The sequence below is a fragment of the Ambystoma mexicanum genome, chromosome 10 (genome assembly GCF_040938575.1).
Source record: "Ambystoma mexicanum isolate Mex_15411 chromosome 10, UKY_AmexF1_1, whole genome shotgun sequence".
Classification (NCBI taxonomy): Eukaryota; Metazoa; Chordata; class Amphibia; order Caudata; family Ambystomatidae; genus Ambystoma; species Ambystoma mexicanum.
Genome location: NC_090932.1, coordinates 302,674,280 through 302,698,685, shown reverse-complemented (window position 1 = coordinate 302,698,685; position 24,406 = coordinate 302,674,280). Strand labels below are relative to the sequence as shown.

General features: G+C 45.4%; 1 protein-coding gene across 2 annotated transcripts in view; it reads left to right on the top strand.

Moving 5' to 3' along the window:
• Nucleotides 1-24,406, top strand: part of DGKD (diacylglycerol kinase delta) — a 1,999,080-nt gene that overhangs the window by 925,974 nt on the left and 1,048,700 nt on the right. For both annotated transcript variants that reach the window (XM_069617880.1, XM_069617879.1), the window contains exon 10: nucleotides 16,961-17,069. In XM_069617880.1, coding sequence (XP_069473981.1) covers nucleotides 16,961-17,069 — 109 coding nt within the window. The remainder of the gene's footprint in view (nucleotides 1-16,960; nucleotides 17,070-24,406) is intronic.

The following is a 24,406-nucleotide window of genomic DNA, read 5'->3' as shown; positions in this document are numbered from 1 at the left end:
TGGGCAGCATTTTTCTGCATTAGCCCACTGCACCAGCCATCTGTGGAGGGTGTGACATGACAAATTGAGTATAGATCACAACATAGAGAAGTCAGAGACATTCCCTATTTGGTCACGGGCACTATACTAATCGATGGGCACTTTGATCCTTACACTGAGAACTAGGGTCTGCACTTAGGCGGTGTTAATGCTAGTTCTTTTCCATTATAGAGACAGTGCTCCTTAATCTCAGCGGAATAGTCGAGATTCTCACTTCAATATGGGTGAGTGTCTGTTCCTTTGGTTGTATGTAAAGGGAATGTAAATACATTACATCATCCTTATCGGGTCATTATGTTGCAGGTCAATTAACGTTTGTCCTGATTTGCGGCAGACGACCGATGTTACCAAATATTTGACAGCTCGAGGAAGTAAGTTGTCTTTTGAGGGTCACCTATATGTTGTTTGTGCATCACCTGGCCATTGGAGCCAAATGTAAGAAAGTTCACCCTGGGCCTATGTTTTCGTAAGTCGTTTGGGGTGTTATCCTACTTTGAAGGTTTCACGCTGTTCCAAGACCACTACGGGGTCCGCTGGAACCAGAGGGACAGTTTTGCCTGTCACACACAAGCCCCCTGCAAATAATAGCCAGAGGTGAGTGTGAGAGAACACAACAGATTGATCTGTGGTTGTGGTGCATACATTTAATATGCCTCGAAAAAGAAATAGAGGTTGGATGGTAACAAGTGTGTTTGTTTGTATTATTGCTTTTAGGTCACTGAGAACTATATAACCTGTGAAAACACCTACCACCTACAGTCGGGCACGAACAGAGAGAGTTGACTACTGTTCTGTATTTTACATTTTGTCCTGAAGAAGGTCCTGAGAATTAGGGGTAATGGTGCCAATGGAGGACTGAAACCTATGTAACCAGGGGCCACCAGTATATATAGGTGGCTCGAGGAAAGGCATACAATCTAAAAGGAAATATAGGGCCAAGATTACTTTTGCAAATAAGTGAAACAATATTACAGTGTATGTTACACTGGTGATATGTGCTAAATAATTGTGGAAAACATTGGAATATGAGATGGTATGAATGTTTATAAAAGGTTGTTATGAAAGGTATGGTCCAAAATATTTTATTATATAGTTTCTATGGTTGTTTTATATTGTACACGTGTATATTGATATAAAAAAGAATTAAAAATATGATTTTTTTTTTTAAAACCCAAATTTGAAGTGGAGTTTATTTCAGTAGAATCTATCCAACCTCACTGCCCCTGATCTATGTTTTGATTACATTTATACTGTTTGTCTGATGGGATCTCTGGGCTATGCAGGTATCCCTTTGTGAGCTCCTCTCCGTAGTATCCAGGGGATACCACCTACCCATCCCAGCCTCTCCTCTCTCCTCCCCTTCACTCCCTCAAGTTGGGACAGCAACTCTTCTGGCGGAGATCCGGTCGCTCGTAGAGAGCCAGGCAGTGGAGGAAGTCCCAGCCTTCCAGCAAGGCTTGGGCTTTTACTCCAGGATTTTCACCATTCAAAAGAAGAACCAGGCAGGCCTGAGAGTTGTGCTGGACCTTTCCACCCTCAACCTCTCCAAAAATTCAAGATGGTTATGCCAGCTTTTATTGCAGAGACATTGTGCAATGGAGACTGGATGTGCTCCCTGGATCTGAAGGACATGTACCTACACGTCCCGATTTGGCAGCCCATCGTTCTTTCCTATGGTTCGGGATCATGAGCTACCATTTCCAATACAAGGTCCTGCCTTTTGGCCTCAACTCGGCCCCCAGGGTCTTTACCAGGCTCATGAATATGGTGGCTGCACTCCTCAGAGCGCAGGGCCTCCACATCTACTCTTACCTCGACGACTAGCTTGTCAGGGCTACATCTCCGGAAGTGGATCGCCACTCTTCCCAGGCCCTTATGAACACACTGCACGATCTAGGCTTCTCGCTCAATCTCAAGAAGTCGCAGCTGCAGCCCACGCAGACTCTGACATTCTTGGGGCCTCATCTGGGACACGTGCTCCGAGAAGGGGTATCACCTACAGTAATTATGCAGATGATACTCAGATTCTCCTCCCGCTTTCTGGGGATCATAGTAAGGACACGGGATTGGTGAACAAAGTATATCTTATCATCCAAGCATGGATGGCCACTCATGGCCTCTGCTTGAACGATAAGACTGAGCTAATAATTTTGGGCTCACAGGCCAAAATTTAAAAACTAGGCCAAGAATTTTCCTCATTTAATATTGATGGAAACACTATTAAAGTCTCCAAGGAGGCGAAAACCCTTGGATTCTACTTAGACTTCACATTGACTTTTGATAAACAGGTAAAATCTCTTACCTCCTCCACGGCTTACATCTGCAAGCTACTCAGAGCTGGTAAACCGTTCCTCTCCAATTACAGTTGCCTGATCCTGGCCAGAGCCTTAATACTCTCTAGAATTGATTACTGTAATGCCCTATACAATGGTGCTAACAAATCACCATCCAAAAGCTCCAAACATTGCAGAACAACGCCCTTAGAGCAGCCCTAGGCATAAATAAAAAAAAAACATATTTCCTCCATTAGACGCCATCATAAATGGTTATCCACGTCTAATAAAATACTATTAAAAACGTTTTCGTTGACTCATAAAGCCCTCAATAACGCGGCCCCCAGCTACATTATAGATAAACTCCAGAGAAGAGTTTCCCTCAGACTTACCAGAAGTGGGAATGTTAACTGTCTCACCATACCTAAATATAAGCTCACCACTATCAGTGGTAATAGCTTCCCTGTTAAGGCAGCTAAATTCTGGAACTCACTGCCACAAGATCTGCGAGCTGACCAACCTTACTTACACTTAGAAAAAAATTAATAAAACACATCATTGCTACTGACCCCTAGTCTCCTAGTACCCAGCTTGCTTTGCCCCCTACTGAAGTGACCTACTCACCCTGCATTAATACTGTATTAGTGTGTTAACACTTGAAGACCTCACGTAATCTAGCGTACCTGTGAGCCTGAGTGATACACGACGGGCAAAACTTTTGCAACCTAGATTTTTTGTACATTGTTTACTATTTATTTCTGTATCTTGTATACTGTGTATTGTGTATAATTTGTAAGCATTGTATTTAGTGTATATTTCGCAACTTTGTAAGCTTTGCATTTTCATACTGCGGCACCCTTTCACTTACGAGTCTGGTGCGCATAACAAATGAATAAACAACAAACAAAACAAACAAGGTATTTCCGTCGGAGGACAAGATCTCTGCCGTCAAGAGGGCCACCACCCACTTCCTCAGCAGAGCGGTCACGTCGGCATGGTGGTACCAGCATCTCCTGGGTCTCTTGGCAGCAGTTCTATTTGCCGTCCCACACATGAGATTGTGGATGAGGAGGGTTCAGCTCACTTCGCGGCCTCATGGAACCCAGGAGGATAGCTCAGCGGCAGCGTGCTCAACTTGGAAACAAGACGACACGGAGCAGCACAAGTTCGATTCCTGGGTCCGCGCTTAGAAACCTCTGGGTATTAAGCGCGTTATAAATAACCTATCACATAAGGCTAACCAGGAGCGGGGCTCTCAATCCGAGATGATCAACGTTCCTCCATCTCTCCACCCAGACCTAACATGGTGTTCCAGGGACTGCAACGTACGGATGGGCAAGCCCACCCCACAGGCCACCATCACCACAGACTCCTCGCTCGAGGGCTGGGGAGCCACCCTGGATGATCTTTCTGTCCAGGGCACCTGCACTCAACAGGAGCAGGAATACCACATCAATTGGTTAGAGCTGAATGCCATCTGGCTAGCGCTCAGAGCATTCCTACCACTTCTCAGGGGCAAGGTTGTCCTCATCCAGACAGACAACTCGACCAGCATGTACTACGTCAATAAGCAGGGAGGCACCAGATCCCCTCCTCTGTGCAGACTGGCAATCAGCATGTGGGAGTGGGTCCTGGAAAACGACATCTACCTCACGGCAGTCCACCTCCCGGGGGAATCCAACCTGGAGGCGGACAGGCTCAGCACGTTGGGAGCAGCCAATTACGAGTGGTAGCTAAAAGACCTAGTTATTCAGGAGATCTTCAACAAGTGGGGTCATCCCCAGGTGAATCTCTTTGCCACCTGGCATAACAAGAAGTGCCCTCAGTACCCCTCCGGGCAGGGACAGGGCCCTGGCTCCCTGGGCGACGCATTTCAGCTTCAGTGGAACGGCATGAAGGCTTACGCCTTCCCGCCCACTCCGCTGATTCACAGAGTGATTTGCAAGATCAAGGCGTCTCGCCAGCTCAACATCATTCTAATAGCTCCATGGTGGCTGGCCAGCCCATGGTTTTCGGAGCTGCTCAGCCTCTCGGAGATGCCTCCGATTCACCTCCGACGGGCCCAGCACATCTTCTGGCACAGCAACGGGGCAAGGTCATCCACTCTGTGCCTCAGAAACTAGCCCTCACAGCGTGGTGCCTCAGCAGGTAACGCTGCAGCACCTCGGCCTCTCCCAGGCTAAACTGGAAATCGCACAGGTCGCAAGGAACAAGGCTACCAGGGCCCAGTATAAAAGTAAATTGACCAGGTTCTGCCACTGGGCAGACTCCAAAGAAATCGACCCCCCCTGGCATGTACTTTGGACGACGTGCTCTCCTTCTCGGCGCACCTCGCCCACTCTGGTGTGCAGGTGGATACCTGCCGTACATACCTCGCAGCCATCGGAGCTTACAGGAACTCGGAGGAGGGGATCTTCTCCTCCTCCAATCCTATCGTCAAGAAACATTTGACAGGGCTCGCAAGGCTCTACCCGCCCATCAAGATACCGCACCCTGTGTGGGACCTTAACATAGTCTTGGGCGCCCTCGCGGCCATACCGTTTGACCCAGTGGCGTCCGCGGACATCAGGCTGGTCACCATCAAGATGGCCTTACTAGTTGGCCTCACCTCGACTCGTAGAGTCAGCGAAATCCAGGCGCTGGTCGCCTCAGAACCTTATACTACCTTTCAGAGGGACAAAGTAGTCCTGCGGACACACCCCGCATTTCTGCCCACGTGGCGTCTGCTTTCCACTTGAATGAGGAAATAGTCCTTCCTATGTTCTTTGCCGACCCTAAGGATGAATCACAGAGTGCTGCACTGCCTGGATGTCAGACGTGCCCTGCAATTCTACCTGGACAGGACCAAGGGCTTCCGCAAATTATTTGTCACTTTCGGAGGCTCAAGACCAGGCTATCGGGCCTCCAAGGCCTCCATATCCCGATGAATGGTCTCGGCCATAAAAGAAGCGTACGAGGGCCAGCACAAGCCGCTTCCGGCCAACATGCACTCCCACGCAGTCAGGGCCAAGGCAACGGCCATCGCATTCCAGGGCCATATCCCTTGGCAAGTCATAAGCTGGGCGGCCACTTGGGCCACTCCCTCGTCTTTCTGCAGGCATTACTGTTTGGATGCCAGCTCTAGATCTGATGCGGCTTTCGGACAGGCGGTTCTCAGGAACCTATTTGCTTGTGGATGATCTCCTCTCCACCCATGGGCTACATTCAGTTGTAATCGCCCATGCAGTATGGAGGAAAGGGGATGGGACGTAAGATGAATTATAAGTTACTCACCGTAGTGACTAACGTTAGTCCCCTTTCCTCCATACGTCCCACCATCCTCCCCCTTAATAATACTGGCGTCATTAGGCAATGTTAAATCTATTGTCGACGCGTCAATGGGGACTCTAAATTTAAAGGGGAAGAAGGTTTTTTCTGGTGAAAAAGGTTCCGTCTCCCGTCCCTTGGAAGGGACGCCCATGCAGTATGGAGGAAAGGGGACTAAGAGTATGTTAGTCACTATGGTGAGTAACTTATAATGTATGTACTATATTGCTGGGCTTGGTGTAATACCTAATTGCCCTAACTCAATAGGGATGGTTCCCTCAACTGATGTTTCTAAGGGCCGTCAATGTCTAAAAGTCCAAAACCAAAATCTGTTTGTGTCTAAACCTATGCTTGCCCTCACTCTCTGATAAAATGTGGTAGGAACTCTCTTTATAGCAAAAAATAGTGATTAAAAAATAATTATATACCAAGACTGGTTTCAGATGGTCTTCTCACCAGATATGGCTTGGTCAGTATCATCAAAGTTCAGCACAATCAAAAAGAAGTTCTTCATAAGCTCTTCTCAACAAAGTTCTTGCACTCGGTTCAAACAACTTCCAACGTCTTTAGTTCCTGGAGATTCCCTTCCCCAAGCTTCAATCCTTCCAAGTTTCAGACTAACAAAAATATAACGCAGTTTCTTCCAGGCTTCTCAGGGTTCCCTTCCCCAAGCTTATGCCTCCTTGTTTCACCAAATAAGGATTCCCCTTTGTTAGGCCTCTTAGGTTTCCCTTCTCCAAGTTCATTCCATGTTCAGCTCCAAACACAATTTAAATTCCAAACATAAAATTCAACTTGTCAGGATGTGCCTTTCTCTTATTTACAGTTCCTTTAACACCCAACCTGCTCATGGGGTAATGTCAGAAAAATTTGAAAACGCTAGGTTCTTGGCTCCTCCTAAGCACGGTGTATTTCCTATACTTATTTTTCTTCTATCCTTTTCTCTTTAAGGTGCTTCCTGCACCCCTTTGTTATCTTCCACTTTGTTGTGCGCACTTGCACCTTCTTTGTCTTTCCCTTCTCTCGCCTCGCCTTGCCATGCCCCTAGCACCTTCCTTTGGGTTCACTTTCTTTTCACTGTGCCTCTTGCACATTCACTTCTTTGCTTTTATGCACCCATGCACCTGTCCTTTTCCTTTCATGCCTCTTGCACACTTGTTTCGCTCTCCAGTGCTCACTTGCACCGTTCCTCCACCTTCGGGTCACTCGCACCCTTCATGTTTACTTTCAAGCCATTTTGCTTCTTTTGCGCTCTTTAGCGTTTCGGTGCCTACTGGCACCTTTCCTTTACTTTTGGGTCACTTGCACCAGTCCTTTTCTTCCTTTCTGCCCTCTCAGCGCCTTTCTCGCCCTTTCCATTCACTTTCCGTTATCTTTCTTGCTTTGTGCTTTTTATACCTAAAACAAGAGGCAAGTGGAGTCAGGTGTGAGTAATCAGTGTGAAATGCACTAACACTAAGGGGTGCCCCTAGAAACAGCAGAGGTGGGGGTCAAGTAGTCACAAAAATATATATATGGTCCCCACTGTGGAAGGAAATTCTGAAGTAATTTAAAAATGAATTTGAAAAAATGTGCGTATCTATAAAGATATCACGCAGGTCAAACCTAGGTAAATAGACATTGACGTCTCCTTCGTGTAATGTGAAAAGCTTCATAAGTGAAGGTGATTACATAAAAGAACACATATTCTAATCAAAACTGGTGTAGGAATAGAATAGACTTAGTTAATTTCAAATGTTCCATATACAAACAGAGAAAAAAGAAGAGAAAATATAAAGACAATTAATTAGCCTTGTTTCCATATACAGTTAGAAATCAGTGTATGATCCAGGATCTTAACCGACGGATCATGAGGCAATTTATCACTTGTATGGGCATACTAGTTTAATGTCCATATATAAATTCTTTCTATATGGACATTAAACTAGTATGCCCATACACTGATTTATAACTGTATATGGAAACAAGACTGATGAATTGTCTTTATACTTTCTCTGTTTGTATATGGAACATTTGAAATGAACTAAGTGTTTTCTCACTAACCCTTCCTCCATGCGGTTTGGATGAAATTCCTTCACTGGGGACCTTGAAAGGAAGCCTATGTTTCCATGTTCTTAAACCTTTCTGTGTTCCACTCAGAAGAAATTGGGTTGCAAGTCCAAAAACCACTGCATAACTCTTGGGTTAGACTCTTTCCTTTGACTGATCCATATTAGGTGGGGGAGTGATCGATGATCAACCTAAACCTTCGGCCTGGTAAGTAATATTTGAGATGTAAAACAGCCCATTCTATTGCTAGAGCTTGCAATTCAATCACCAAATACTTATTTTCCCAAGGAAACCGTTTTCTGCTAGCATATATAAAAAGGGATGTTCCACCTCATCCTGAATTTGTGACAATACAGCTCCTAGTCCAGTCAGGGATGCATCTGTTTATAATATAAAGTCTTTAGAAAAGTAAAGTATGCTTCCTTCAGGCTAGGTCTTTGATATAAGATGTATTTGAGCGTTTGATAGCATTTGTCATCCTCATCATCCCATTTATGTTTCTGTGGTTCAGCATTTTGTAATTTGTCGGTTAACCTGGCAGTTTTGCTAGAAAAGCTAGGTATAAACCATATATATATATGTATATATTTTGTATTGTATATGGTTTTTAAAAACCTTTCAAAAATTTAAGAAAAAATGTAAAATACACAATTACAACATATAAAATGTCAATGTTGACAATTGCACTTCCAAGCCGTAACCATTTGCTTTTGTTATTTACTATTTTTGGTCCTTATATTCTTTTTCTCTTAACATTTTGACCATGATTTAATGAAAGGAGACAGAGAAGGATAGTCTAGTGAGTGGATACAAAGAAACAGAGGACAGACCTCAGTAACCAACCCCGCATTCTTTAAGTAGTTGTACTATAATATACGTCAGTGTTGTGTCCTGGTCAGATATAATTCTGTTCCAAAAGACATCAGAGATTAGTCCCTCTTCGTTCCTTACATGTTTTCTAAATAGGTTCAGCCTCATATTCCAAGTTCCTTCACACTCCATTATCAAGTGTCTTAGCGTTTGATTTGGGGGAATCGTGCATATTTTATACAGTTTAAGCGCTTTACCCTCTTGTTTACGTTTGGCCAGGACTTCTCCCATAGGCATCAAATTCAATCTTATTCGAAAAAAAATGTTTCTTACCAACCCATCTGTAAATTTGAGCAAATACCTACGGAGGAACCCCAATTTATGTCTACAGCTTGGAAGGAGTTGGGAGGATTTGCTTTTCTCACCTTTGCAATTGTCTTAATCCAGTCAACCAATGCCCCTGCTTTTTTACTTTCTGGGGGATGTAAACCAGAGTGTGAAGGTTTAAAGCAGTCTGTCCCAAAAGTTCCTTGGCTTTGAGTTCCAAATCCACCAACTGCTTTGACCTTGAAAGTTCAAGATGAACCCTGACGTCACCATACAGTGTGTTGTATTTTGCAGTGATGATCTGGTGGTACAACAAAGTCAACTTCCAGTTTGCAAGGGAGTTCAGTGAATTGAGCCCCAATTCGAACCTCAAATTCCATGATGGTGTACTCGACGGCAGACAAAGAACTTTCTTCCATATAAGCGCCTCTATTTTATCCCAGTTTGTATTCCAGAGTAGAGGTTTAGCCTCCAAGCCATAGAGGATTACTGGTATCACCTTTGCTCTATACAATTTGATTAGAGGGAGGATCGAGAACTTGCAGTATTTGTTTTAAAGCTTTTTCATCTGAGGGATTAGTTGCAAGACCCTCGATTCTCCACATCCATCTCAACATTATAGACTGCTGGCGAGGCATATATTCTGTACCCTAAATAGATCAGATCTTCCACATGGGGCATTGTGTGAGAATCTAGAACCCAATTAGAGTACTGTATCTTTTTCTGGCCATGCTTGAAAACCAAAATCCTAGATTTCACAGGATTAATTGACAAGCCATTTTCCCGGGGGTATTCGTCCCCAACTTTGTTAGTAAATGGTGCAAGCATGTTGCTATTCTATCCAGCAGCACAATTTAATCTGCGTCAGCCAGCCAATCGATCTTTCTTCCATTGATCTTCGGGCTGGCCAACGCAGATGCTTCCAAGAATATTCCCATGTCGGCCAGATAAAGGTTGAAAAACAGGGGCACTCCTAGGCAGCCTTGCCTAACTCTTCTCTCTACTCTGATTGATTCCGAAAGATGACCCTGCTCGTCAAGCCAAACTCTGAGTGTAGTGACCTTGTGGAGCTCAATTAACATTGCAAGTCGAGCCCCCGGAATCTCCCTTCTCCTTAACTTAATCCAGAGATGTACTCTGTCCACCTGATCAAAGGCCTTTGTTGATCGACCCAGGCCCCATAAAGTGGGGTTTCGTTCTTCCCCATTGTGTTTTCACTGACCAAATGTAGCACTAGTCCATTGAGAGTGGTGGAAAGGCCCCGTCTAAAGCCTGTTTGATTACAAGATAGGATCTGTGCATCATTTGCCCAGTTTGTTAGTTCTCTCAGTAAAATGTTCATGAATATTTTACTGTCTATATCGAGGAGGGTGATCGGGCGATAATTTGCCGGATTCAACCGGTCGCCCCCCTTGAAGAGTGGTATGACAGTTGCAGTCTACCAGGGGAACCTTCGTTGTCCAAGAATTTCCCTAAATAGTTGGTTTAGAAATGTTGGCCACATAACCGGCTAATTTTTTAGAACTTGGTAGGTAAGACCATTGGGCTCTGCTGCTCTGGAAACAGAAGACTTGAAAATAATTTCCACAATGTCCTCCTCCTCAAAGTACAGGTGCCAAGGGATATCCAACCGGATTCCATATGCATCTGGACGGGGATTCTGAAATGTTTTAGATGGATAGTCCACCCATTTGGATTCAGGGACCAAATTACAGAGGGTGGTGGCCCAGTTGGTTTCTAATTGGCTAACAACCGACTAGAAGTTTCTTTAGTTATTTTCATTTACCAACCGCAGCATCACTTCTACGTCATGTTGTAAACGTGTCATCTTTCTATCTAATGACCAATGTTTGTATTCTTGGCAAACTTTTTTAACCTCCAGTATATAATTGTCTAAGGTGATTTGCATTTTTTTCAGCCTTCTAATTTTCAATCTAAGTTCCTTTTTTCTCTCTCGGGTTTCCTCATCAAAGCAATGCAAATGTAGTTGTCTCAGATCTCTGGTTTACTTCACTTGGAGGAGAAATGGACCAAATAAATCTAACAAAGCCATCTGGGATGCAATTTTCTAACCGAATAAAATCTGGTATTTTCTCTAGTTTATTGTTGAGTTCTATTCCCTCCTGTCTATTTCGATAGCCTAATTCTGCCTTTGGAACTACTTGATAACGTTTGTGGGTATATGTCAAATGGTACCCCTGGTAGATCCAGGAACAGTAGTTCCAATCGGGAGTGATCACTTCCGTTATCTTGTATTATGACCAAGGAAGGGTGCCGAGAGAGAAGGCCGGGGGGAGATAAAGATGTAATCTAATATGGATGACAAGTGGCCACGATGCCAAGTGGCGTTTGTATCTGAATATTCCCCAGTTGAAGGATTTTTCCCCCCTAATGTTTGGATGCATTCCGCATTAAAGTCCCCTGCAAGGACTATATTGATACCACCAAAGTTTACCTTGATTTTTTCCAACAGTGAGTTCAATATTGCCAAGATGGCCAAAGGTTCGGAACAGGTGGGATTCTAGTAGACGTTAATGGCGATTAAGTCAGGATCAGCCATGTCGCATTTTAAACAGATTTTGCATGCCTGAATTCCTAATATGTTGTTAAAAATAGGAACTATGGCTTTTGTTGTTACATTTTTGAATGCCATCAGGAGACCCCTTGACGGCCTCCCCATCGCCTTCTGAGATGCAGATAAGCAATGTAATGTAATGTATAACTCTCGATCTCAATTGGGTTTACAAGCCATGTTTCCTGGAGCATTATGATATTTTTTCGCCCAAAAACTTGCTCTCTACTTTTTTGTACTGAAATGAAGTTGCAATTCAGATGTGCCAATATTTCTTTTAAGAAACAGAAAGTTACAAACATGATCTTATTTGTTTATTTTTGTAGAATTGAGTCCCTGATGAAGGTTTAAAGACAGAAATGCATTGGACAAGTTATGACCCATATGTGTCTCTGAAAATATAGAACATGTTTTGAGTTAGACCACAGTCATCAAGAACAATTGATATAAGAAATATTTGATGAACTGAAATGTATTGTTACAATAAAAAAATGGAATTAATAGGAATATAATGCATTGAATTACACATGAGGTCCTTCCAATCTCCTAGGACATCATACCTAGGATCCATTTGTCCACTAGAATTACTGTACCTCTCTGTGCATGTGAGGTTTGTTGGCAACAGGACCACAGACCTACCTTAAATTATCTAAAAAAAGAACAAACAGATATTGGATAAGGCGGTGCCCACTCATATAACCTTGTACTCATCAGCATTTTAGGGCACTAGCCATGTTTAGTAGCCATACGCGGTAAACGCAAATGTGCACACTAAAAGTAATGCAAATATTGTAAGAAATGTATCTGCTGCCACCAGCTTGTCTTAAGGCACTGTGAGGCAGACATGGTATCAGGAGAGACAGAGACTTAAAAGTAACAGTTTGAAAACTTTTATTATAAAACTTTAAAGGGTTGGTGTAATGTCCTAACTATAATCGGGTTCTCCCCTCAACTGATGCTTCTAATGGCCGTTGATGTCCGTATGTCGAAAACCAAAGTCTTTCTGTGGCAAAACCTATGCTTGCCCTCACTCTTAAACCAAATCTGATGTTAGGTCTTCTTAAAGAAAAATGGTGGTTCAAAAAGAAATGCAAACCTAGACTGGTTTCAGGTAGCATTACCGTCAGGTTTAGTGCTGCCAGTTTTCCAGGTAGGGCTCTTGCAGCAGGACAACATAGTTTACAATGTCTCTGGGTCTCTTGGGGTTCTCTTCCCCAAGCTCCGACCCCTCTTGCTCCCAAAACAAAGAGTCACAGTTCCTTTTAGGCCTCTCAGGGTTCTGTTCCCCAAGTCTATGCCTCTCTCTTTTCAACAATGTCTCTCATAGTTTCCCTTGTGCCTCTTAGCTTTCCTTCCCCAAGCGTAGGCCTCTGCGGTCTGTAGGGTTCTCTTTCCCCAAACCTAGACTCCTTGTCTTAAATTAAGGTGCTATTTAGAGTGGGGGTTATTACATCAACTTCTTATGCTAAGTGACCGAATTTCTCTTGGTAGCCCTTTTTAAGGGTGGTGTCGCAATTGTGAGGAAAAGGAGGTCAAGACCCCACCTCCATGAAGCCCTTTGATTACACGTGTTTCGGCACACCTGGTGCCTTCCTCAAATATTACTGGTTAAATCGCATCTTACTGTCTGTATATCTCTGCGCTGCGTCCGCCCTCCTGGATACAGATCTGTATCCCGGAGTGCCAACGCAGCACGCAGTGCCAACGCAGCGTGGAGTTATACAGACAGTAAGATGCGATTTAACCCATAATATTCCCTAATCAAATTTCAAGAGACTGATAACTATACAAACAAATGTCCTATTTTTAGTTTGTTTTATAACTAGCCTTGATTTGAGGAAGGCACCAGGCTTGCCGAAACACGTGTAACCAAAGGGCTCTTCCATTGGGAGTTTTTACCCACACATTTGCATGAATAAATTATGCACTATTACAAGCTCTGAGTGTGGCGCAGCTTATTGTTGTGGACAATAGTATTGACCACTTAAAATAAGGTGCATCACTCCTTTCAGGCCTCTCAGGGTCCCCTTCCCCAAGCATAGGGACCCTCTTGTATCAAAAAGTTCACAAACACAAAACACCAAATTTTCACCTTGTCCGGATGCTCTTCTCAAAGCACAGTTCTTTTTTTGTGGGGGTTAAAAAAAAATCTTTTTTCTTTACTTTGGAGGAGTTCGCTCACACTTCACTCTCAGAGTAGCTCCGCCTTTTCCCACCTTCTATCAAGTGGCACTGTACACCTCCTTTGGTCAACACTTGGGCAGTATCAGAGACTTTTGAGAATGCAGGGCTTTTGTTTCCCCCCATGCACAACCACTCTGATAACCCGACCCCTCTCCTTACACTCTTTGTCTTCCTTCTGGCCCCTTCCCCCCCAAACCCCTGACTCTTACGCACTTTCCGTTTTCACCTTTTGTCTTTTCCGTTCTCTTGCACACTTCCTTTGTTCTGCAGTGCCTCTTGCACTCTTTCTGTACCTTGCGTGCCTCTTGCACACTTCTTCTCTGTTTCGTGCTGCCCTCACCTTTGTCACTTTGCTTTCTTTCGTTCGGGTGTCTTGTACCCTCGCTTTTTTTTCTGTTCTTCACAACTCACTGTTTCTACTTATTCTACTATTGTGCCGCATGTGACCCTTTTTGTCTTGCTTTCTCTCGCTGTTCAATTATTGTGCCGCTTGCACCTTCTGCTGCTACTGCTTCCGCTCCAGCACGCTACTGAGTTTATCACTCTCTCATGAAACTTACTGAGTAGCCAAGCGCTGGCAGGCAGTTTCCTCGGTATGTGTGTGTGAAGGTCAGGATCTCACCAACTGCCCCTCAGGCACCCCTAACACCTGCACACCTTGCAAGGGAATGAGACATGGCCTGGATATGGCCAACAGATAACAGCTTTCCCCAATACGGCTGAATGCAGGCACGGCTCCATCACCACCCTGCTACCCCTCTGGCACACTGGGTCAGCGTCCTTGCATCTCATTCTCCGCCGGATCCTCCATGCTCCTCCTGCTGCCGCCTCCTGTTCCCTGGCTTCCACGATCCATCCACGATCCATTCAGCAACATCAGCTTGCTCCGCTTTACTGGCAAACCCTGCCGTGGGACTGAGAAGGGATCCCCTGCTGGACTCAGTCACGCAGCCTTCCTTCTGTTCACCCAACTGCTTCTCCTTGCACTGCTGAATGCCCCACCGTGTATACACCTGAGGCCTGTTATGGGGTTTCCTGACTCTCGTTGGGCCAATTAATAGGACATGCCGACCCTTAGGACCACTTTTCTCCTGGTCAGTCCTAGAGTGGTATTTAACAGAGTGCAGGTAACTGCTGCCAAGTGCCTGACCTCAATAAAGGGACAGCCTAGTATTTTAGTCTTGTTATAATTGATTTCAGGTTAAGCACAAATTTGATAATAGAAGTTAGATTCAAATGATCTCTCACCTTGGCAGACATTTGAGCCTCCAATAGAAGAACCAATGCCGTAGTAGAGGATCCCCCGGACCGACCTATCCCTCCTCACCCGGACGAGAGTCGCCAGGGAGAAAGGACACGACAGCCAGAGAAACCCTCTGGGGAAGAAAACCCTGAGTTGAGGTGGGTGTTGACGAGTCTGGATGGAGTCTTGAAGATGGTTCCCACCATGGGTTAAGGTGGAGTTGGTTACGGGAAGGCTTCCTCTAAGAATGGAGAGACCAGAATTGTGAAATTACTTCTTAAGAGGGAAAGGAAGGTAGGACTGAATATCGGTAGACTTAGGAAGGGAAGATCTCACCTATTGAAAATAGATGTCAGTAATTAAGAATTCCCATACCTAGGAACCGGGAGATCAGAAGACAGAATACCTAGAACAGACAGAGGGGTTACTATTCTGGGAAAGGATGATTTTGGGAATACTCTGCTTTGTTAGAAATCGGAAGAGGGAACTCACTGTAAGATGTTTATGGAGTGATACAATGCCCTGCAGAGCGAGGAGAACATAGAAGGGATGAAAGGCTGTCCTATCGTTTGAAGAAAGCAACCAGGGAACAGAGGCAAAGCGGGGAACCCGCTGAGAAGACCTGGACGAAAAGGAAATACAGGGTTTAAGGTTCGAGTTGAAGAAAGTCCTAGGATTCAAGGTAAGATAAGGAGCACCTAGAAATGAACTCACGGAGCGCCTGCAACAACAGTAGCGACACGTAGGAAATCTGATCTCTGTTCCGTATAAGGAATCACTTGAGCGATCACCGGCGTCTCTTGCGGACGTGCAAAGGCTGTACCGCTGCACTCCGCCCAGTCAGAACAGCCGCCCTCCATCTTGGATGTCCTCATTCGGGTTAATCCACAGAAGCGACTACGATGCCAAAGGGACCAACGGCCAATATGTGTAACAGGTCTAGTAGGCAGCTTCCTTCATCTTCCTCCTCACATTACTTTTCTATGGGTAATTTTCCTAACTCTCAAGTCACCTCTTCCTCGTACCAGTATATGTTGGAAATGGGGAGAGGGAGACAGTACACAATGGAATTTGATGGTTATAAGTGAAGAAATTATAGGGTGATTGACAGAGAAAAGAGGGGAATCCTCTGGCCCTGTTTTTATACAACGGGGTGATTTCCCTTTTGTTACGTTACTCCCTACCCCTGGTCCCTGCCATGAAAGCACTGGTCTTGACAGCATCCCTTATGGTCTGAAATGGGGGAAGACAAATTGGTGTTGCAGTCAAAACCATGATGTTGTCTCATCTGACCCTCCTCACTGCCTGCTTCTGTTCTGGTACAGTATTTCCGCCTCCCACTTGGATCAGGGACTGTGGGACCTGAAAATCCCACGAAGGCTTCAGGGATTTCTTCCTTCTCGCCTATCGTCCCATTGGGATACCATGTCTCATCTAGGTTTTTCCCATGATCACAACCCGGACTTTCCTACCCAGGGGATCCTCCCACGCTCGTCCACCCCCAGGGTTACAACAGCGATGGCCCTCCGTTGGCCACCTGCATAGAGGATTCTTGGGTTCTACATGGGAGAATACCCCCAGGTTTCTCACAGCACATATAAAAGTAACCAAAAATCCCAAGTGTAAAATACCACAGTGATACAAAAGTATCCCCACTGTTTTGCATTCTAAGCTGCTGTGTGCACTGTCAAAGTTACCAAAAATGTAAAAGATAAAAAGACTAAAGGGAGACATAGGACTGATCAGTTTCCCCATAACAAAATGTGCAAACGGCCAAGGGAGTACTTTCCTTGTAAATAGTCATGACAGGTTCCAAAACAAAAGCAAAACGTTTGGGGGTCCATAAAATATCGAAGGAAAGTTACTAAAAGAGAAATCTTTTCTAACACTTGTATTTGTATTTTATTATTTATATAGCGCTTTACACCAAAGCGCTTTACAGCATAGCAACCAAAATACATTAAACATGGAACATAGAAGCAATAAAATAAAAATGATTCAAACCAGAAAAGCCACTTCGATGGCCAACTTGTGGAAAGCGATCTGATGTGTCTTGATGACTGTTGGAATTCAGCAAGCAGCGTCTTTACCATTTTCTCATTCTCTTCTTACTAGGTTGTTAACCTCTTCTCACTGTCTCTTTCTGTTGTCTTGCAGTTTACGGTTATTCCAAAACTTTGACACCTTTCGGATTCTGGTGTGTGGAGGAGACGGCAGTGTTGGCTGGGTTCTCTCTGAGATTGACAGCCTTAATCTGCATAAACAGGTAATGACCAATACAGCATTATTATTACTCAACACTAGCGATTCTACTTCTGGTAGAACCAGCATTTTGCACCATTTCCCAAAGCCAGAGCAGTGACACCACCCCCGCAAGCACCTCCATTACTTCCACCTGGTTTCATAGCAGCCCCACCATTCCCAATTCTGAGTCAGTGGTATTGCACCATCCATCAGAGCCAGAGCTTTTACATAAAACGTTGGAGCCAGCATTTCAGATCATCCCACAGTACTCTTTCACCTTCCTCCCAATCCAGAGCTGCCTTACTGTCCCTTGGGGCCAGAGCTCTTATATAATCTCCCAGAGCCTGTACATTTACTTAATTCCTGAGAACCATCACCCCACACCATCCTCGGAACCAGCATCCTAGACCATTACCCAAGACTATCACTATGCACCAGAACCATCTCTTTTGAACATACTGCTATTACTGCCCTAGAACCAGAACCGGAATACCTACACCACTCCCAAAAGCCAACCCTAGCACTATTACGCCACCCCAACATCCATTGCTATTACAAAGTCCCCAAAACAGGACCAGTGCAGTTACACAAGCCCAAGAGGAAGCACTGTTAAAACATCCCCCTAGCCATCGCAGTTGCAGCATCTCCTTCAAGCAGTATCTGAAAAGCTGCCACCAGAATCTTGCTCTAATCTCCAGAACTAGCACCAGAGCACCCTCCCCTAGATCCAACTCTATTTCACCATCCCTCACAGTCAGAAATGTTATACTACACGAATAGCCTGCAATGTTTAACCATCTTCTTGAGCCAACACTATTACTTGGACCCCTTCTCCCAAAGCCGCCAATGAATGCCAACACTATCCTACCATTGCCCTGAGCCATTCCTAGGCACCGGCATCCTAGATCACACCTCAGAGCCAGCACTGTTGCTCCACTCCCAGAATCATAACCTCCCAAATGGAACCAGTGTTATTACACCATGCCCAGAGCTAATGCTGTTGCACTCTACCCCAGAATCAGGATTTAGGCCATCCAATAGAGCAATTTCATTGTAAACAAGAACCAGTACTATTAGAGTGCCTCAGAAGTTCAGTGCTATTACATTCTCTCTCGGGACCAGCATCCTAGATCTTATTTTAGAGGCCACACTATTTGCCAAAAAATTTCCCTGAGACACCAGAGCTATCAGTATTGCACCATTCAAAGCTAACACATATTTCGCTACCCACCAAAACAAGTGCCATTACACCTTCTACCATAACCAGCTCTCTTCCATCTGCCAGTACTCTTAAACCATTCACTGGAGCAGCTGTATCTATCATTACCTAGAGCCATTGCTATTTACCTACCACTCCTTCACTCTCTGAGCCAGTGCTGTGACACCATCTCCCATCGATAATGCTGTGTCACCATTACCCACTGCTAATGTTACTATACAATCACCCAAAGCCAGTGCAACAACCACATCTCCTGGAACCAGTGATTCCATATACCCCACCAGAGACCATGCTATTTTAAGCATTTACACTAGCACAAAACAAGCACTGTTGTATCCATATCCAGAGCCATCACTATTACACCAACCTCCTGAGCCACTGCTCCTATGGGATCTTTCAGAGTGAACTTTCAACAGTCCTTCACAGCTAGTGTGCCTACACCCATAGTGTGCATACCATCCCAAATGCGCAGTTCCCTTATATCATCTCCAGCACACAGGCTCCTAGACAATCCACCAGAGCTTATTTATTTATTCTGATTTTTAAAGCGCTCATCAGCCCGGGGGCATTGTGGCACTGTTACAGATTAGCATAAAGCTGGTTACTGAGAAGGCATAGTGGTTACAAGGCATTCGTATTACAGGGGCAAATAAAGGTTGCATATATTGGCATTACAGTACAGTTTTGCTGTTCATGGGTTGAGTGAACAGTGTCGTTTTAAGGGTTTTACGAAAGGAGCACAGAGAAGGTTCTGCTCTAAGTGAGTTGGGCAGGGCATTCCAGAGCTTAGGTGCTATGTAGGGGAAGCCAATGCCGCCGGCTTTGGCTCTTCTTATAGTGGGTATTTGTAGCTGGTTTGCATGGTGGCTTCTTTTGGGGCGGAGGGAGGGGTTCTTAGTTATGGTTTCCGATAAGTAGGATGGTGCTGTGAGATTGAAGCATTTATGAGTGATGGTGAGTATTTTAAAATTGAATCTTTCCTTGACTGGGAGCCAGTGTGCGTTTCTTCTGGTCCTTGAGACATGGTCAAATTTGGGGATGTGCAGTGCGGCGCGGAGAGCGTTATTTTGCACTATTTGGAGCCTGTTTGTTTTTGGTAGATGTGCCAGCTAAGAGGGCGTTACAATACTTGAGTCTGGCTCCTATAGTGGCTCTGGCGATGGAGAGGCAGTTAGGAGAGGTAAGGTAGGGTTTAATGGCATGTATGTGTTTGGTGGTGAGCGCGGATGCGGAGGAGATGGCGCTAACTTGTCTTGTCATTGAGAGTGTAGAGTCTAAGTAGACTCCTAGCGTCTTCACGGATGTGGAGACAGGTATGTTTGTGTTATCACTGTTGATATGTGAGAAATCGGGGCTCAGTTTGGTTAGAATTTCCTTGGGGGCTAGGATAATGATCTCGGTTTTATCGCCGTTTAAGCAGAGACCATTAATAGCCATCCAAGTTTGAATGGTGGAATAGATCTTGAGTAGAGCTTTTGTGTCTTGGTCATAGTCACCAGTGAGGGGGAGGAGGACTTGCGTGTTGTCGGCGTAGTTTGTGTAGGCTATTCCGAGTGCGTCCAATAAGTCAAAGAGAGGTTTGATGAAGAGGTTATAGAGGGTAGGTGTGGTGCATGATCCTTGTGGGACTCCACAATTAATGGTGGTAGTGGGAGCATTGGCCTGGTCTGATTACACTTTAATGGCCCTAACTTCTAAGAATGAAGTTATCCAAGTGGTTGCATTCTGTGAGAAGTGTGCTGCATTGCATAGGTGAGAGGTGAGGATGTCATGGTCCAGTAGGTCAAACGCTGCAGAGAGATCTAGCAGGAGTAGGAGGCAGGTTTGCCTGTGTCCATAATTTTGGTGATTTGATTCTTTAGGTCTAGGAGGGCGGTTTCAGTGCCATGACCCTTGCGGAAGCCAGATTGTCTTCTGCCTAGGATGGCATTAGTTTCCAGGTATTGCTGGATTTGGTTGTGGGCGGCTTTGTCTAGGATTTTGAGAAGGAAGGGGACGGGGGTTATGGGGCGATAGTTATTGGGGGAGGTGGGATCAAGAGTGTTTTTTTTTAGGAGCGGGCGGACCCATGCTTTTTTTAAGCATTGTGGTACGGTTCCAGATGAGAATGAGGCATTGATAAATGCAGTGATGATAGGGGTGAGTGACACGGCGCATTCTTTGATAATGGTAGGTGGGCATATATCCCCTTTGCAGGTGGATGGTTGATGTTTTTGAGAAGGTTGGAGACTTCTAGCTCAGTGACTTCTCTGAAGGCGAAAGGAGATGTTTGCGGGTGAGGATTGTGAGTGGAGGGTGTGGGAGGACTGTTTTGGCTGTGGAGAGCTTTACGCTGTTATGCTAATTTATTTTGGAGTATTTCAACTTTGTTGAGGAGGGCAGTCTGGATGCCTGCGCACCAGGCTTTGTCCTTGATGATTTCATCAGGGCTGGAAACGGGAGTGGTCAGTTCTTTGAATATGGAGAATATTTCTCTTGATTTGGAGTTGGCTTTGGAGATTCTCTGATTATAGGATTCGGATTTGGCTAGAAATATTGCTTTTTTGTAGGTCAATGAGATCTCTTTGAATTCGTTGAGGGATGATTGGTTGGGTGCTGATTGCCATTTAGTTAGAGCTTTGCGTTTCTTTGCACATAGGGCTAATAGCTCTTCTGTGAACCATGCGTTGGAGTGCATGGATTTTTTCTCTTTTTTTGTCTTCTAGAGGGGCAATAGACTCGATGGCTTGGGTGAGAGCATGGGCATAGGTGTTGGCGAGAGAGGTGGGGTCATGGTTGAATGGAGGTTTGAGTTCTGGGATATTGAGAAGAGGCATGAGGTTGGTTGCAGTGAGTTTTTTGGATCTTCTGACTTTAGCAGGCGGGGCGTGAGTTAAGATTTTGTAGGTAGGAGTAGTGGGATGGAGAATTGAATGCAGGAGTGGTCAGTCCAGGGGAGGGATGAGATGTTGGTGATGGCAGACGAACAATTGTGATCAGCAATCCAGTCAATGGACCGTCCTTTGCAGTGGGTCGGTGTTGTGATCTTGTGTTCAAATCCCATGTGTGAGAGTTCTTTGGCTAGGGAAGCGGCTGCCTTGTCCTTAGGATCAGATAAACCAAGGTTGAGGTCACCGAGTAGGATGGTTTTAGTGGAGCTTTTAAGGTTGTTTCCTATGATTTGGAGGAGTTGCTTTTGAAAGTCCGGGGAGGATCCTGGTGGTCTGTATGTGATTATGATGTTTATAGTACAGTTAAGGGAGAGAGCTAGTTTGACTGTGAGAAGATCAGCATTGTTTTCCCACTGCTGATTACACATTCTAATGGAGAGGGTGTTTTTGAAGATGAGGGCTACGCCTCCACCTTTAGAGTTTTTGCGGTCCTGTCTCAAGATAGAATATCCTTGAGGGAGGGCAAGGTGGATGGATGGACTGGAGGCTTCATGAAGCCAGGTTTCGGATATAGCTAGTAGGTCTAATTTGTGGGAGATGATGAGGTAATTGATCTCAATAGCATGGGCAGGGATTGAGCGGGCATTAATGAGTGTGCATTTTAAATCTATGTTAGCTGATGGCGGAGTATGAGCGTTTGTGCCGCGGGAGGTGATAGGTGCGTGTATGTGATGGAGGATGGTGTGTGATGGGTACGGAGTGTTGGGGAATAGGATGGTGGTGGACCGGGAGGTGTGTGTGTGAGGAGGGTGTGTGTGTGCGGGAACTGAGTCTGTGGTTCCTAAAGTATGGGGAGGGTGGGGTGCTGCGGTGAGAGAAAAGTGGCCTGGTGCGTGTTCTAAGTCTACAGAGCCTGAGGTGGGAAAGGGGCTGTCCGAGCAGATTGGAGGTGTGGCGGCTGTGCGAAGTTTGGGTGGCCGTGGAGGATGCATTGTGCCAGAGGTCTGGCGGTGGTGTGAGTCCTGTGTGTGCAGGAGGCATGCTACAGATTGCCCCTAGGGTGAGAGTAATGAGGATGATGGAGGAGGGGGAGAGGTGAGGTGTAAGACCTATTGAACAGGTTCCTGGGGAATGCATTAGAGAAGTACACATGTTGTATAGTGCTTAGAGCAGATCTAGTTGGTCAAGTTCAATTAACATTGCATTCAAAGTGTTCAATAGGTGGTGCTATAGAGTCTGCAAGGCTAGCAATAGCATGTGAGGAACAGTGCCCGCTATGTCGCTAGCTATGACATAATGAACCAGTGGCTACTATGAGGCTGGCGATGGCAACTACTTTCCGTGATGGTTAGGACTGTTATAATATCCTAACAGTGGGTGCTAATGATTCATGTGGGGTAGCCCGTAGGCAGCACATAGGTGGGTAATGTGGGCTAAAGAGCATAGGCTAGTTCACTATTGTCACTAATGTCACTATTGAAATGCAGTGTGAGCCAGTAGGCTAGTTCAATTCTCAATTGATAGGCAGTGTATGCTAGTTCAGATCACAGTTGATAGGCAGTGTAGGCAATATGCAATAGGCTAGTTCAGTTCTCAATTGATAGGCAGTGTAGGCTAGTTCAGATCACAGTTGATAGGCAGTGTAGGCAATATGCAATAGGCTAGTTAAATTCTCAATTGATAGGCAGTGAGGCAAATGAGCCGCTTAGTCGAGCACTACATGTTAAACAGTGAGATAGGTTATGTGGATTGCAGACATTGCTATGATAATAATAATTTGGCATTTTTTATAGCGCTACAAACCCTCGGGTATCTGAGCGCTGCTTATTATTACCCACGGTGTGTGGTGCTCATTTATCGACCTCGGAAGGATGAAAGGCTGAGTTTGGCCCCGCCGGGATGCCAACCTGCGTCAGCAGGCTCTGCATGGATGTCAAAACGAGCGCTCTACTCGCTGTGCCACTTGACCAGCAATGGTGGCTTTACAGTGCCAGTGGGAGAGGTAGCAAACTCAGGTGCGTGTATTGATAATGATCATTGCAGGATGTGCATGAGTGTTGATAATTATCAGTTAATCGTCTTTGGGGAGTTTGAGTAAGGGTGAGAGTCTAGCGATTTGAGGCTTTCTTACCGGCCCTTAGTTGTGCAAAGGTTCCGGCGATGCCTCGACATGCCTAGACAGGCACAGACAGGTTTGGCCCATATACGCGGCGCTTGTTGCGTCATGTCGTGTTGCCAGCTCACGCCTTCCGGTCGAGCCTGCGGCTGTAAAGGCGAGGTAGCAGCCAATCGGAAGCTGTGTTTGCTTGATGTGTATTCGGTTTCTTAGCAACCAGACGTAAATGAAGCAGTGGTCATTTTCTAGTACACACTCTGAATTTCGTGCAAAGGAGTATTAAGTGTGGAGAAGTGTTGGTATATTTCTGCACACGTACCAGGAATGGGGGCACAGTGCTTCTTGTGGCAGCAGGGCAGCGGGCACCTTGGTGGAGTGGGGCTGGACTCGAGAAGCCTCCGGCCTTGGTCTATGTCGGGCTGGCTGATCCTCTGGCACAGCTGATCATCGGTGGTGGGGGAGGGCTCCTGCCCTCCACTGGCGAGATGATGCGGCAAGTGGATGTGGGCACAGACAGGTTTGGCCCTTATACGCAGCCCTTGAGCCCTCACACCATCCTCCAAAACCTGCACTCCTTCATCAATGCCCAACGCCAGTCCCCATGCACCACCACCAACAACAGGTAGGGGTTCTTAACTGTTCTTAGACATGTAATGCTGCTATACCATTGACACCCATCATTAAAACACTCCATACAGTCTGATTACACCCTATATCCCAATGTTATATAGAGGCTATTACACTATCCTCAATCAATCTACACTTGATTCACAGCTAGTGTTCTGTGATGAATCTTTAGATGTCGTCACTTCTCCCTGAGGGAGAGCCCCTTCCCATGAGGCCAGGGAGGTGGGGCTGCTAACCTATTGTCCCCATGGGGGTGGTACTCAGCAGGTTGATCTTATGGGGAGAGACTCCCCCTTTAGGGACATGAAGGGAAACATGGTATAATACCCCCCACCCAACACATCTCCTCACTCTGTAAACCCCAATCACACACCTAACCAACTGATGTACCTGTGTAGGGCCATAGATTTGACTTCTACTGAGACGATGGAGAGGTGGACTACCCAGTGGAGAGTGCTGCTAGAAGTACTGGGATGAGGAGGAGGCATAGAGGAATAAAGATCAAATGACCAAAGACATAGAAGAAG